The sequence below is a fragment of the Homalodisca vitripennis genome, chromosome 5 (assembly GCF_021130785.1).
Source record: "Homalodisca vitripennis isolate AUS2020 chromosome 5, UT_GWSS_2.1, whole genome shotgun sequence".
Classification (NCBI taxonomy): domain Eukaryota; kingdom Metazoa; phylum Arthropoda; class Insecta; order Hemiptera; family Cicadellidae; genus Homalodisca; species Homalodisca vitripennis.
In genome coordinates this window covers 181,641,755-181,657,860 of record NC_060211.1, presented here as the reverse complement: position 1 = coordinate 181,657,860, position 16,106 = coordinate 181,641,755, and the positions used below count along the sequence as shown (strand labels likewise).

Below are 16,106 nucleotides of genomic sequence, written 5' to 3'. Positions count from 1 at the left end.
GGCCCAGGTAGTCTGTTTCGCATAAGACTGCCTCTTAGTGGCAATAAAAAACTTAAGAGTATATGGCTCAACTACAGAATGGCAGGTGACTGGTCCAGGTGGAGGCGAGTTTATTGTTTAATCCCCAACTTACTAGTAATCTCGGTTTTAATATTATGTTTGTCAGTAAAGTAAAGAGTTTTAAGTTCGGGCTTAGAAATTCTCTCTAACACTTTACCTGGGGAACCAACGGCTTAAAGGTCCAACAAAGGCCGCTTGCAAGGACAGGATCGCTTAGTAAAGTCATCCAAGCAGCAGGCAGCAATCTGGTTTACCTTGCTATAATCGTTGTATAGGGGAAATAATATTACTGTATATTTTTCCTAAAGACGATTTAATTTAAATATGATAATTACATACATGAAATCCATAAAAAGTATAATGGTTTTAAAATTATGTTTTCTGATTATACAATAATGATTATTGATACAGAAGATAGAAGTATAATTCGCATAAAAAACACTGTAATAAATGTAAAACGTTGGACTACGAGCGAAAATATTTGCACAGTGTACGTTTACAGCAAAACAATATTTGAAATAATTTCTACATAATAATTCTGTCAGTAGATTATTTTATTTCGCTAGGTCATAAACAAGCACTTTACATCAGAAACAGCTATCAATAAATATTTACTAAACCAGCACAGCACTGAAAGTACAGGAAAATTGCTCATGTTAAACAAGACAGAGATTATCTATTGCAGCATTGTAACATTATTCTAGTCCCTACACCGACTTAACAAACGTTAAATTACATTTTAACCTTTACTTTATTCTTTTGAGATTGTCATCTCGAATATATACTCATTTTTTGTGTCATTAAAAAAAGCTGGAAATGATATATCAAAAAAAGTGCCTACTTTAAAAGTATATTTGAATTCGGATTTAAAAAATTGCTTTTCGTAGTAGTGCGATACTTCAAAAAAATACTCCTCAGAGGGTTTGCCATTAGGTACCAAAATGAGCCTTAAACGGACCGTCGACGAAATTTTATTCACGTCAATCACATTGAACAGTGCCCAAAAAGAACTGACCAAAAGCTGATATAGGAAATATATCAAGTGATTGACCTTTTATTTTCACAACCTGATTTGCGTTCACTATGAACTGTCACTGAAAGGGTGGTCTTGTTGGACGTGTGAGAGAATGTCTCGCCTTGGACCAGTCCAGGGACAGATAGGGGCAATACACGTGGTCCGATTGAAAGCCACACCATTTCTCGTGTTCATCGTCGCCTGACACGTACACACCGCAGTTGGTATGTTTACAGAGTTTTGGAAGTGCATCCAAAACCTGGCTCATGAATCGGGCAGGTTTGGCACGGGAGAAAGGCCGCTTACAAGTGGGACATTCGTTGAGATGCTCGGAACAAGCTCCACACAAGATATGCTCCCCTTCACACTGTACTATCGCCGGCCTCGCGGTCTCCAGACAGACGGCGCAACGGGCGATGTCCAGGATTTTCTGGAAACTTCTGTTCACCATATCCTGTGGCACGTTGTCCTGCAACAATAATTTATTTTTGATTACAAGATAAGGCAAGATATTTTATTGAGTAAATGTATCATCTTTGTTGCCCCCTCTTTTTTTTTTTTTTTCCCAGACTGGAATGCAATATTCAGCAGATGTTAGAGCGATACTTGAAATATCAAGTTTAAGTACCACTTTATTACGTTCAAATTTGATAGATCGATATAAAACATTTCCATGTTAGGAACTAAAAAACTAAAAAGTCTTATGAATTATCACTAGAAAGTTTGGTAATATGTATTTAAAAAAGGGTCAAAAACGTCCAGATCGTCTAGAGAAGTGCTCGATAAATATATTGACCAATCAATTTTTATTGAGATTTTTCAGCAATCACAAAACCATTCTCAGTAGCTAAATCTTTTATTAAAAAACATTGATTGATGATTTGTACAGTCACTCTGGGTTTCTAAAACACTTTCCAGAATTCAAAAGAAAATATTATTTGATTTTGAGTGGAAGACGCGCCTTAAAAGATATTTTAAAGAATGTATTCACTCAAATTCAGATGAACATACATACATATATATATATAAAATAGGGACAAATATGGTTTAAAATGTGAATATTAGAGAGTATTAATTAAATGGTGAATAAAATCTAAAAATATTTTTAATTTGAATGATTTTATTTCGAGTTATTTTTATAACATAATTCTTCGCGAGGAAAGTAATCAATCTAATGCAGGATCTGGGTGACTGGGTGGTTTAATCAAACTAGTTCAATATTGAATAAACACAATTTATTCAATGATGATATATTTATTGTTGTTATTGTATAGTCAGCGGCCGAGCAGTACATATCGGAGAGCGCGTTATCTTATCTAGACGTAGCTGTAGAGCTTTACTTTAGCGTGAATTGTGCTGTTTGCTGTCATAAGTGTTTTTCTGTGGAGTGTTATTTTTGGTTTTGCCTAGTAAGGTATTGTAGATTTTAGCCGATTGTTGTCAATAGTTTTTTATTTATATAAAATGTCGTCGTGCGGTGTGTGCTCGAAGAAACTTGGTGCCAATCAAATAAAAATTAAGTGTGAAGATTGCTCACGTGTCTTTCACGGCCAGTGTGTAAAGATGAGCAAAGTGGACATAGACACTTTATTATCTGAGAACGTTACGTGGAGGTGTGAGCCGAGTCAGTCAACAAGACGGAAGAGTATGAGACTGGAGTCACAACAAGCGGCCGCGGGTGAGCTAAACATCGACGATGTAATAAAAGGTTCTGCGTGAGATGAAGAGAAGAACAAGCCAAGATCGTAGCTGATTTTAATAAATCGCCGCCGTGAATGCACAAACCTTGAGAATGGAGGAAGTACTGAAAAAATACGAAGAACTAGCAACTGAAAACAGAATGCTTAAAAAGAAGGTTTCTGGACTCGAAGTGAGGCTCGAAGAGGCGGAACAGTACTCCTGAAGAAACAGTATTGAAATTCAAGGCGTCCCCTGAGGAATTGAGGCGAGAAACACAAGAGCATACAATCGAGCTAATTAGAAAGGTTGGAGCAGGACTGGGCTACGCAATCGATAGTTCTATGATCGATGCCTGTCACAGACTTAAATATAAAACCGATTCCACTAAACCAGCTGGCATTGTGGTGAGGTTTTGTAGTTTCGTATAGACGAAGAAAGCCTTGATGCAGAAGAAGCGTGAAAAACCACGCTTCATATGAGGATGGCGATGGACAGGCCGGTCTTCATAAATGAATCCCTGACACCGCACCAGAAGAAATCCTTTTTGCCAAGGCAAGAGAACTTAAGAAGAACAAAGGATTCAAGTTTTTGTGGCAGCAAGGAGGGAAAACATTTTCTTGCGTTAGTGTGAAGAGGGACGACGCCATCGCAATCATCTGCCAAGCGGATCTTGACAAACTTCAGTGAGTACCAACAGCGCCCTTTTCTGTTTTGATTTCTTTTTTGTGTGTGTGTTTCATCTGTTTATTGAGAAAGGAGAATTAAATTTTATTAGATTTATACTCTGGTGAATTAATTATGTTATTCTGTTTAATATTAAGTTTTAAATTTACGATTTGGTATTTTACTGTTAGGCCTATTAGGAACAGCAGTAACGTATTATAAGTCAAAATAATTTTCTAAACAATTTTAATGTATATGAATATGTTTAATTCTTGCATTTTTTATGTTACGTTTATATTACTGATATTATAATTGAAAAACACCGCACCAAACAACGTTTGAAATGAAAAAGGTAACAATCTAATAATTGTCCATCAGAATATAAGAACGCATGAGGAAAACTTTCGACTTATTCATATTAGAAATATTTTTCATGCAAAACTTTACCAGACAAATTAACTTTAATTTTATCTGAAATTTGGATTTATGAAACATGAAAAAATATTTATACAGTTTACCTAATTTTACTATGATTGGCAATTTATAACGAACATTACAGGGCTGGTGGATTAATGATTTATATTAGAGTTGAAACTATTGAAGGTGTAAGTGTTTCTTACGGAAAAAATATTGTCTGCGGACATTCTAAAGTTTTCCTTTTTTGGCTTATAAACAACATTTTTTCTGTATTGGCAGTGTATAGATTACATGAATGGAGTGTAGTAAATTTTCTTCAATGAATTTTAACAATACCTTGACCGTTATTGTAATAAAAGAATAAATTCAAATTTTTTTATAATTGGAGACATTAATAGGATAATATTTTAAAGGATGATTTGAATACAGATAATTGATTATAAAATTTTATTGTCAAGTTATGGGTTTGAATCTGTTATAAATGAACCCACAAGTACAGTCCGTAGTGCGGATGACTTGCACGTCGTTTCAAGCACATGCTTAGATCACGTCTATACACGAATATTGGATAAGAGCAGATTGTGTGTCTTGGGGAGCATGGTGGAAGCGGGTATAATCGACCACAGCCTGTGTGGTGGTGCGCGTGCAGTGGCAGGCCGGACTTGTCGAGACCGCGTCCACTGCCATCGAAGCGGCCACGGCCGTGGCCCGTCGCATTTTCAAGCTGTTGCAAGGCCGCCTTGAAAATGCGGATTGGACAGCTGTTTACAACTGCATTGATGAGTCTCTTGTTTATGACACATTTGTAAACGTTTTTAAAAATGTATGTCGACCAATGTTATATTAAAACAACGAACATAAATTAATAAGGGAATTAAAAAGATTAAACCGTGGGTGACAGACAAACTAATTAAAAGGATCAAACTTAAAAAATATTTATTTAAAATAGCTAAACGGAATCCAAGCAATGAAAAATTAAGAAAAAATTCCACACGGTAACAGAAATATTCTGCAGTTTGATATAAATCAAACAAAACAAAGTTATTACAGAGAATTGTTCCAAAATTGCAAAGGTGACAGTAAAGCGACGTGGAAAGCTGTAAATGAAGTTACCGGGCAAGGGGCTAAAGGGAGAGAAACATATGCGCTGGAAATAAATAATGTTATTGAACGAGATCCTTTCGTTATAGCCAATGATTTTTAATTCATATTTTTGGGGGTTGTTAGAGATTTGATTTCTTTAGATGAAAACTATATTGATACCTTTCCTCAAAATATCTAAAAAATAGAGTTCTTTGAATCTGTTTTCAATGTATGAGCTGGAAGAGATTGTAAATTCATTGAAAAATAATAAATCTCCTGTAATTGATGATTTAAGTATTAACCTAATTAAACACGTATTTTCAAAAAATTTCAAACGTTCTTTTATTTTTAATAAATTTCAGTTTAACAAGTGGCATTTTTCCAAATCAATTGAAGGAAACAGTTGTGGTGCCTTTACATAAAAAAAGGCCCTAGTACCAAGTGCAGCAACCATAGGCCTGTGTCCCTTCTCTCGACCTTCTCCAAAATATTTCAAAAGGTAGTTAAGCAGAGACTGGTTAAATATCTTTCAAAAACTGAGTTTTTAAGTAAAAATCAATTTGGGTTCAGAAATAGATGTAGTACGGAATCTGCTTTGTTAGTTACATTTTATGAGCAAGGTAGAGCATGGGATGAATGACAATATAAAATTAAGTGGGATATTTTTGGATGAAAAGAAAGTATTCGATACGGTAAATCATGAAATATTATTAAATAAAATGTATAATTGTGGAATTAGAGGTGTCGTGTATGACTGGTTTTGCAGCTATTTAAAATCGAGAAAACAGAGGGTTAGAATAAATGGACTTTTGAGTGATTTGGGGGAAATTGAGCACGGAGTCTCACAGGGATCGGTTTTGGGCCCGATTTTGTTTTTTATTTACATAAATGAGCTTTGCAATGCTAAGTTCAAAGGATATGTTACATCATTTGCTGACGACACTGCCTTGTGTTATATTGAAAATAGTCGTGTTGATGTAGAGCAGCATATCAATTTCGATCTGATATTGTTGAGGTGGTGGTTCCAAGGTAATAAGATGGTGCTCAGTCCAGAGAAAACAAATTATAGTCTATACATTTTAGCCTAAGGGGAGAAAAAAAACAACTCAAAATCCTTTAGTGTACAGATGTTTAAAACTGCCTAGAGGTTCCAACGTTTTGTGATGATTTTTGTTTCAAAATTAGGGGGGTGGATACTATTAAGTATCTGGGAATCGTATTAGATAGGGAACTAAATTGGAAACCACATATAGCAATTTTGAAGGGAAAATTGATGAATCAACTTCGTATTTATAATTTTCTTAGACAATTATGCCCATCAGACGTACTTCGCACGGTTTACTTTAATTCACAAGTAGGCTTGATTACGCTCTTTCCTGCTGGGGCGAAACTTATATCACAAATTTAGGAACATTAATAACAATACAATAGATTTTTATAAGACTAATGGCCAAAGCTAATTTTAGGGAACATTCTTATCCCTTATTTGTAAGCATGAACATATTACCCCTTCGTTATATGTACATTTACAAAGTATTAACCTTGTTTTATATGAGAAGTGGTAATGCTCTGAAAAATTTAAATAAAGCAGAAATGAGATTAAGAAAATTCAATTAATTTTTGTGTACCAAAGCCTCAAAAAACACATTTTACAACAGTTTTTTTTTTCTTTTATAGCTCCGAGGACATATAATTTATTGCCAGAATTAGTCAAAAATAGTAAGAAAATAAATATATTTTCTAAAAAAATTAGAGTACGGTTGATCGGTCAAAATGATATTGAGTATATGTTTAAGATAATAAATGAATGTATGGTTAGTCTTGTCTGCTAAGTTATAATAATATTTAAATAGACACGGTAGAGCATTATAAAATAATTATTTATAGTATAATACTTAATGTTACATGTGTAAAACCTAACATTTTAATTATAAGTCATGCATAAATCTTTTTTATTTAATACAGCACAATAGTTATACTAAATTTAAACTTTGAAACATAATAAAATGAAATGAAAAATGTCTTTATTGGTGGCGAAGTTAGGACTATAAAGTCCTCTCTACCACTTAACCTCGTTAAAAATTAAACTAACATACATATACATGTACAACTAAACATAAATCTATTAATTAACCTTATACGTTACAAGAATCTTAGCTTTAAAATTTAAAAAATCTATAAATAATGTAACTTTATAAATATTTACAATACTATAATAAGACATACACGCATTCATTCAACTTGCATTCAGTTGCCCTAAGTACCACATTCCAAAGCCGCCAACCGCTATATACCCGAGCCCCCAGCATCAAGGCCCTGACCTCCGCCCCAAACCGAGCGCGCTTATCAATGGGTCTGATGTTTATAGGTAATGCATTCCACAATCGACAGGCAGAAACTGTAAACGACTTACTAAAGGTAGTTGTTCGATGAACTGGGATAGATAATAAGGATGTACCCATCTTTGTACTTCGTTCACTTATTTCAGACATAAAATTGAAAGTTGTCTGAAAGATAACTGGGGCAACTTGTATTTAAAAGAGCGTGCAACAGAATTAGTGAGTGATAGTCACGAAGATCTTGTAATTTTAAGATAGATAATTGTTTGAAGAAGGGCGTTACGTGGTCATAACGTCTGAGATTGAAAATGAACCTAATGCAAAAGTTCTGAGCACGCTGGTGTCTATTTGAAAGCTCCACAGTCATGTCATTAATGACTGTCACAGTAGTTGAAGTGAGGCAGTACAAGAGTCTTTATCAGCATTATTTTAACTTGGTGTGGTAGATATGAAGCCAGCCGCTTGAGGCTGTGAACACCGGCAAAGACCCGCTTGAGGCTGTGAACACCGGCAAAGACCCTATTACATATCAAAGAAGTCTGTTCAGTCCATCTTAAGTGTTTGTCAATAATAAGTCCTAGATTTTTTTACTTTCTCAGATTATTCTAGCCCTTGGTCATTTAGTTTTAATTTGGGACCTGTACTAAAGTCAATTTTACAAACAAGCTTTGAATGACCTATCATAATACACTGAGTTATGTCTACGTTTAATTTTAGTCTATGTTTCCAAGTCCAGTGAGTAACAGCGTCAATATCGGAATTCATGAGAGACATACAAGTTTGCATTTCTGTTAAGGAAAAGTGTATGTTTTGTAAGTCATCTGCATATAAGTGGAAATTGGAATGAGTAATTTGAGTAGTAATGTCATCGATGTACAGTGAAAATAAAAGTGGCCCCAGGACTGAACCCTGTGGAACTCCACGAGTGACTGGTCTCCATCTCGACTGCTTCTCACCCGACCTGACATACTGGCGTCGTCCCGAAAGATAAGACTCAACCCACTTGACACTACCATCAGAGAAACCATCCTTCCTAAGTTTGATGAGGAGAAGGAAATAATAAACACAGTCAAAAGCCTTTGAAAAGTCGAAAAGAGTTAAAATGGTTACCTGACTCTTATCAATTCCAAGGCCTATATCATCAACTATTTTTAGAAGTGCAGTAGTAGTGCTGTGGTTGGAGCGAAAACCAGATTGAAAATTTGATAAAATGTTATTACTTTCAAGATATATTGAAAATTGCTGATGAACGATCCGCTCCAAACACTTTGATAAAGCAGGGAGTATACTTATTGGCCTGAATTGTGAAGGATTTTGTGGAGAGGAACATTTCTGATGTGGGCGAACTAAAGCAGACTTCCATGTCAGTGGGAACATTGAAGTAGCCAGAGATTTATTGAAAATAGCAGTGATAGTTGGAAGAGTGACTGGAAGAGTATCTTTTATTAACCTTATACGAATGCCATCGGCCCCGACTGCGTTACTGGACATCCTTATAATAGCCTTTAACACATCTGTCTCTATTAACGGAGTGAAAGAGAAACTGAAACTCAGGTTTATCAAAAGTAGCATCTTCGAGCTCGGAGACATACTCCTGAGCCCCAGACTGATCAACAGGAATCTCAACAAAGAAGTTGTTGATATCATCGAGATTAAGGGAAACCGGGGAGTAAGTTTTAGGCTTGCGACTCCAATATCTTTTAGTTTTGACCATAAAATTTTGCTAGATTGTTTTTTATACAGGGAAGAGTAGTAAAACCTGATCTTGGCATTTCTAGTTTGTTGTTGCATATTGTTCCTTAATTTTTTATGTGCATCCCAGTCATCACGTAACTTGGATCGCTTAGCCTTAAGGAAAGCTCTCTTTGCTTCTGGAGGTGTCGAATAAATTCTGAGATCCATGGAGCAGGCTGTTTGGTTACTCTTTTTTGAAACAAATGGAGCGTGTTTATCAAGAAGACCATTCATTAATGAATTAAATTTTGATACCATAGTGTCCACATTATCAGCCGATGTGACCTCATGCCATGGAGTTATAGAAGCATCGATAAGCAGGGAATAAAGATTGATATTTTTTTAGTTTCTGTAAAACATAACTTTTGGTTCGATCTTGGGAGTTCTTAGTTTATAAGCAAGAAATATAAGGTCATGTTTGGAAAGGCCAGGAGCAGGAAGTTGTCCGTGGTGCGCAACCAGGGTTTGGTCACAGACAGCAATGACACAAGCCAGGTGTCGGCAGTCCTCAGTGTGGTGAGTGGCTAGTAGAGGAAGTATGGTCATGTTACACGAGTAAAACATATTAGTTAAAAAAGTTTGGTCATAAGTAATTGGTCCAAGTATTAAAAGTATTAAAATCTCCCATCACAATAACATGACTGTAGTGAGCCAAAAACCCAGAAGATCGTGTTCGAACTCAGCCATGTAGCCCAGGTGAGGAGCTCTGTAACAAACAGCAATTAAAACGTGTGCTCCATTAACACAGACGTCCAGAAACATGTATTCTGGCCGTCCATCTCTGGATGCATCGGATGATAGGAGGACAGAGATAAGGAAGTGTGACCTGACGTACACAGCTACCCCGCCACCACCTTTGTGCAGGCGATCATTTCTGTACAGGTTAAAACCTGGAAGCTCGACACTTCTGTCACTTAAGTGAGGTTTCAGCCAGGTTTCTGAAATTAGAATAATGACATCAGGAGATGGTTGAAAACTGGAATGAAATTCATCAATGTGGCCATAAAGAGATTGTGCATTGACATGAGCTGCCTTTAAGAAGTTTGAGAAAGGAGTAAGAGATTGGCAGAGAAGATCTGGGAGGGCTGACGGAAGCACGCGCTGGCTCGGGGCACCGCCCGTCAGATGCCAGCACCACAACACGCCGCGAGGCCCCGCGGGCAGCGACCGACAGACCGTGGCTGCGTCCACTGCAGGCAACCCTTTCATGCAACACACACACACACACACACATATCCAACTTCACCGTGTAGTTTTAATGTACAAAACTTAAAACTAACATTATTCGAAAAAAGGGCTAGGCTATACAGGGTGATTCATAAAAGGTGTTTCAAAATTTCAGGACTTGATACAGGTCATCAAAACAAGGGAAAAACTCCATTGCACATGGGTCTGGAAACGTACCGTTTACTGCATGTCTGTCTGTTTGTGTTTTTTGGGAAAAAAATTACTACTCAAAAACCACTTAAGATACAGAATTCAAACTTAACAGTTATGTTAACCTAGTGTTGGTCCTTTTCAGTGAAAAAAAATAAAACAAATATCTCATTGCATTTCAAAATGGCGGCCGTTCAAAATTTTCAAATTGTTTTTGTAAAAAAAAGTAAAGTTCTGAATGTTTTAAAGAATCACATTGTGTACCGAAATAAAAGTCATATTTATGAAATAAATGTATTATATAAGTACAATATTTTATTATTCTAGTAAAACAGAAAATAGTAAATAGTGGAAATCTATTGCAAAAAAATATTATTTTACTGTAAACTTGTATAGAATAATACAAATAACAATTTGTTATACGATTTTATGAAGTACGTGTTTATAAAAACGGAATATTTAAACTATTTCATTAGAATAAGTACTATTGATTAACAAAATAAAAATTGATATTAATAAAATAATATTGAACTAAACATACAATATAGGCTGATTAATTATTAATTGAAATGATAGTACATTATTTACTACATAAGCTACAATAACTCATTTATATAATTTCATTCTTGCTCGTTTCCGCTATTTTTATTTTTTACTCTTTTTGTATATAGTATCCCCAACACAGGCACAGCCTCATGGGGTACTTAAATTTCCCTTATTGTGTAAATTTATTGGCCTAATTATTAGTTTAAAAAAAGGAAGAAAAACCTAAAAGGATGTAACCTGCTTTTTATATTTTAGTACTCTAAGTACGGTACATAAATTAGAAATAAAATAAGTAAAAATATTTTTCTTGTATTTGTTATTTGCTGCTATTGTAAATACGTTATGCCATAGTATTATTTATTACTAAGCACTGGCAATAATATTTGTTTCTAATATCCAGTTTGTTATTTTGGGTAAATAAATGATTTATTATTATTAATTACCACGAGAAATACAACATAGGAAAGCATGCGTAAACTTAAAAAAAATGGGAATGATACATTCTCTGTTATTTACGTAATTGGTGTGCCGTAGAATGACCAAACGTTCATCCAGAAATAACAAAGTAGTGTCAAATATATTTAAGAGATGAGAATTTGAGTGTCTATCATCACTAAAAGATGTAAAAGCATTTGAAAAAAGAAGTTTGTGATTATTACTGCAGATGTCCGAAAATGTTTATGAATATATATAGTTGTGATGAAAAATTGAATAGGCTATCATTCCTATGCAAATATCAAACATTTATGAAGTAAAGTTAAATATTGATTTATTGTATGTTAAGCAAGAAGTAAAAATCTCATTATTTTTTATAACTGACTGAAAAAAACTAGTTCTTCTCAGCTATCAAAATTCAAAACCAAAATGTTGCTGGAGATGTAATATATCATTTAGAATGTTGATCTAATTGAAAAAAACTGGAAAATATATAAATTATTGAATAAATTCTGGTTATTGATATGAGTTTGAAGATAACATGCCTATAAAATGTATGATATTCTGTTTTGTTCATGTATTCAGAGTCATGGCACTTTTTATTACCAACTAGCCAAAAATAAAAAAAAAACGCAATTTTTAAACACACTAATAATTTTAGACAAAGTGTTAATAAATATATTGAAAAATATATTAAAAAGGCAACCTAATGATGTCAAACAGATTTTTAAAATGTTAAAAGATATATTTCTCTATGAATTATATGATAATATTGACAAACTTGATCATATTGAAGAACTAAAAATGCAAGATTTTTATTTGTTAACAGATGAAAGCATAACCGAGACATATTCTCAGCATTATTTGAGCGGTTGGTATAAGTTAATAGAGAAGATTTTAGGGAATTACTCAGATCTGTTTAACATACAATATGTTGTCTTAGTTGATCAATTTGGTTAAATTGTTATAAATTAGATCCAGTATTTTTTCTAATAGCTCCAGGTTTATCGTGGGATGGAATGTTAAAGTAAAATAAAATTGACTTACAATTGATACGCGAATACTATACGTATTTTTATGATTGAAAAGGTATTCATGGAGAAGTTTCTAAATGTATTAGACAATATATTAAAGCAAATAACAAATATTTGAAAGATATTGATAAATCAAAGTCGGAAAATTATCTGCGTTATGTCGATGCAAACATAGTTTAATATGTATACCGTCAACGTTATATTTCTGTGCTTGTAGAACTTACTAATCATAATCAAAAATAAAATGTTTCTTAATTACTATTACTATTAAATTGCTCTGACGATTTAAGTAACAACTGAAGTATTTTACGCCAGTGTGGAGGAATCCTTAAAACGAAGACAAAGTAATTAATGATATACGAGTAATGCATAGTAATGTTTGATATAGTGCATAATGATATACGGCATTCTGTGCAGTTTAGGAATGGAATTAAGCTTATCTTAGATATATATTATGTTGGTGTTTATGTTACTCTTATGCTTACTCTATGCTTCCAAGACTATAAATAGCAATATTTTTCAAATGGTACTAAAATTAATTAAACATATGATTATGTTGTAGTTACCGTAGGATATTTTTCTTTTTTCCTAGTAGTAGTACGGGCTTCGGTGGCGCCTTTGCCATAGGCATTTCGGTTTAATCTTTCTTACGTGAACTGAGCTGGAATGTACCTAGTTATACCACCCCCCTCAACCCTGAAACCACGATTTCTCCCCGTCCTCAATTGTTGGACTTTTCGAGATGTAACCTAAAATTTCTAACCTAACATTTTAAACATATTATTATAGATAGCCAAGGGTATTTCTATTGTGATTGTTTTCATTATTTAGGGGTTTTTCAAACCCCTTTTATATCGTACTAGTACATATACATATACATATAGTACCTATGCGTTTATTTTCAGTCGGAATTTTTGTGTGACGTGGCTGAAGAAAATAAAAAGTAAAAAGTAAAATAAAGGTTTCTTATTTTAACAAGCGAGGTTAGGGCTAAGGAGACCTCTCTAACACTTGACCTGGGGACCAACGCCTTAAAGGTGACTTCCGAACCACCACCAATGCCCGGGCATGCGGGCTGTTTGCAAGGACAGGATCGCTCATCGGTCACCCATCCAAGTAGCAGCCACGTTCGAAGTTACTTGATCCGGTTATCTTGCGATAACCGTTGTACCCGATACACTGCGCCATTGATCGCAATTAAATAATTACCGTAATTATGAATAAATACCAAGTAATAGATAATACAGTGAGAGTTGACTTACCATTGTACAAAGGCTGCACTGCACTAAGCAACTCGCAGCTTGCCACAATCTCGAGTATCCAACTGATTAGTAATCACCGTCCGCCATTTTGACGCTGACTCAAGTTCCTGATAATATGTTGCGCATTAGTACACGAGATAACGGAGCGAGACCTTGTAAACCTTGACTACGCGAGTACCCCTAACCTCTGAACTAACTAGTTTATTGTTCAAGGTTTTAACGAACACTATTAAAGTTTAAAGGTAATTTTAAACAATATGTGTCCCCAGTAAAAAATTGTTTAAATTTTGTTCCGACTCAAGTATCTACGGCCGCGATGTGAAAACTGTCCAAAACAACTTACAAATTGTTTTAAAGGATTAATAAATTAAATTAACTGAGCCCAGCTTGAAAACATGTTTCTAATTAAACATTTGAAGTGGTGGTTGAATATAAAAATAATTTCTACTTTGTACCTTTATGTTTTACTATAATTACTTATATCTATCTGTATAACACCTGCATGTTGTGCAGCTTAAAACCCCATTTATACCTTATATATAAACCACATACATTTCATAAATAAAATCTTATATTAATCAGAATATTTTTTCTACGTTATAAGATATTTGTAAATCAATCATAAAAAACGAAATAGAATATATGCTAAACAAAAGTACACATAATAATTTAATACGTGATTTAAAAATCAAACCGGGACAAAAAAATTACAAAACATACATTTTTTTAAAGCCATGTAAAAAGTTGAGCACCCTGTAACAAAGGGTGTCTCCATCCGTTTGGACCTCTTACCTTAATGTGTCTGCAAGATATAATATTATTGTACTGTAATTAAAAATAATTATTTTATTGATAATGACCTTGGAAAATAACCGCTCGTGTCCCACAAAGTTCTGTAGCCTATAAATAATGTATCTGCATTAAACATTAACAGAAATACATACTAAATTAATATCACATACATTAATCTATATATATAAATGCGAATGTTTGTTTGTATGTTCCTTTATAACTCTGGAACCAATGCACGAAACATCGTGAAATTTTGTACAGTGATTCTACACGTTCCTGGAAGTAACATAGGGATACTTTTAGCAAGGCATACTTCGTTTGGTCAAGAGTCGGAAACCCAAAGAATCTGCATATATATGCCCCAAATAATACAACTAATAATGTTGTTTACCAGAACGCATTAAAATGAATGAGAAGAAACTATAAACTGTTACAATTGATTTCAAGATATGCTAAGATGTAATAATAGAGCAATAAATTAATTAGAAAAAAAGTTTTAATAAACATAGTATTTATTTTCTAAACTTATTTGCTGGAAGTAACATACGCATATTTTTAGGGAGGTGGCTGCTTCACTGTTGCTACCAGCTCCATTTCCTCCACACACGCACGCACGCACGCACACGCGCGCGCGCGCGCACACACACACACACACACACACACACACACACACACACACACACACACACACACACACAAACACACTCAATCATCACACAATCAGAAAACATCGGCACAGTGCAATGGTTCATCAAGAATAGAATCAATAATTAAATATATAATTTTAAAAAGACAATAATAGACGAGAAATTAAAAAACGTACATTACAAATTCTAAGTAAAGCAACCAGTAACAAGGATGGATTCATCAGTATGGACCCCATACTATAATGTCTTAAAATATGTTTTGTACTATAAATAAATAATCTATATCATCGATAAAAATCTTAAGAAATAGTCGCCAATCAGTGTCTACAAAATTCGGTAGGGACAAAAATGCACCAGCTCGAACTTCACCGTGAACAAACTTTGTCTCTGTCACAACTCGGTTTCTCCCAAAAATGGTCGTGGACCAAAATTGGGAAGTGGCAATTAGATAAGTTGTTGCAATCAAATTGGAAGAAGTGCATCACCCGGGTTCGATAAAAGTTTAAACATATTATACATAGCCAGGGGTATGGTCCCTCTCTACCAACCTTGTGCAAGAACCACCCCTAGATGAGTGTTCTCGGTCATAAAACGCTGCAACCTCATATCCTCCAAAAGTATCTAGATAATTTGTACAAGATTTAATAAACCAATGTTCAGTAAAACAGACAATAGTTGGATTGAATTTTAAAAACTTGAAAAGTGTCACTTAGTTCATCAATTTTATGCAAACATCCCTGTATATTTAAATGAAAAACAGAACTTTTATCATTAGTTCTGAACAAATCCGTATCTTTAAAGCAATCTAATGTCGGTACATTGTGACAGTTCATAGAATTCCTGCCAGAAACTGTCATCTCACAAGATTTGGGCACGACTGAAAGTTTAAAAAGTCATTTTCTAAATTGAATGTTTAGCACGAGCATCCCAGTTAGTGTAATCGTCAGCTCCTGTACACAGTAAGCACGCGCATCCCAGTCAGTGTAATCGTTAGCTCCTATACACAGTAAGGACGCGCATCC

General features: G+C 34.4%; 1 protein-coding gene across 1 annotated transcript; it reads right to left on the bottom strand.

Annotated features, from left to right (window-relative positions):
- Window positions 1-445: 445 nt before the first annotated feature.
- Window positions 446-13,836, bottom strand: LOC124363277 (E3 ubiquitin-protein ligase Siah2-like). The gene is made up of 2 exons (XM_046818487.1): window positions 13,646-13,836; window positions 446-1,544 (listed from the first exon to the last, which is right to left on the bottom strand). The coding sequence occupies exons 1-2, from the start codon at window positions 13,646-13,648 to the stop codon at window positions 1,152-1,154; spliced, it is 396 nt and encodes a 131-aa protein (XP_046674443.1). The 5' UTR covers window positions 13,649-13,836; the 3' UTR covers window positions 446-1,151.
- Window positions 13,837-16,106: the final 2,270 nt, after the last annotated feature.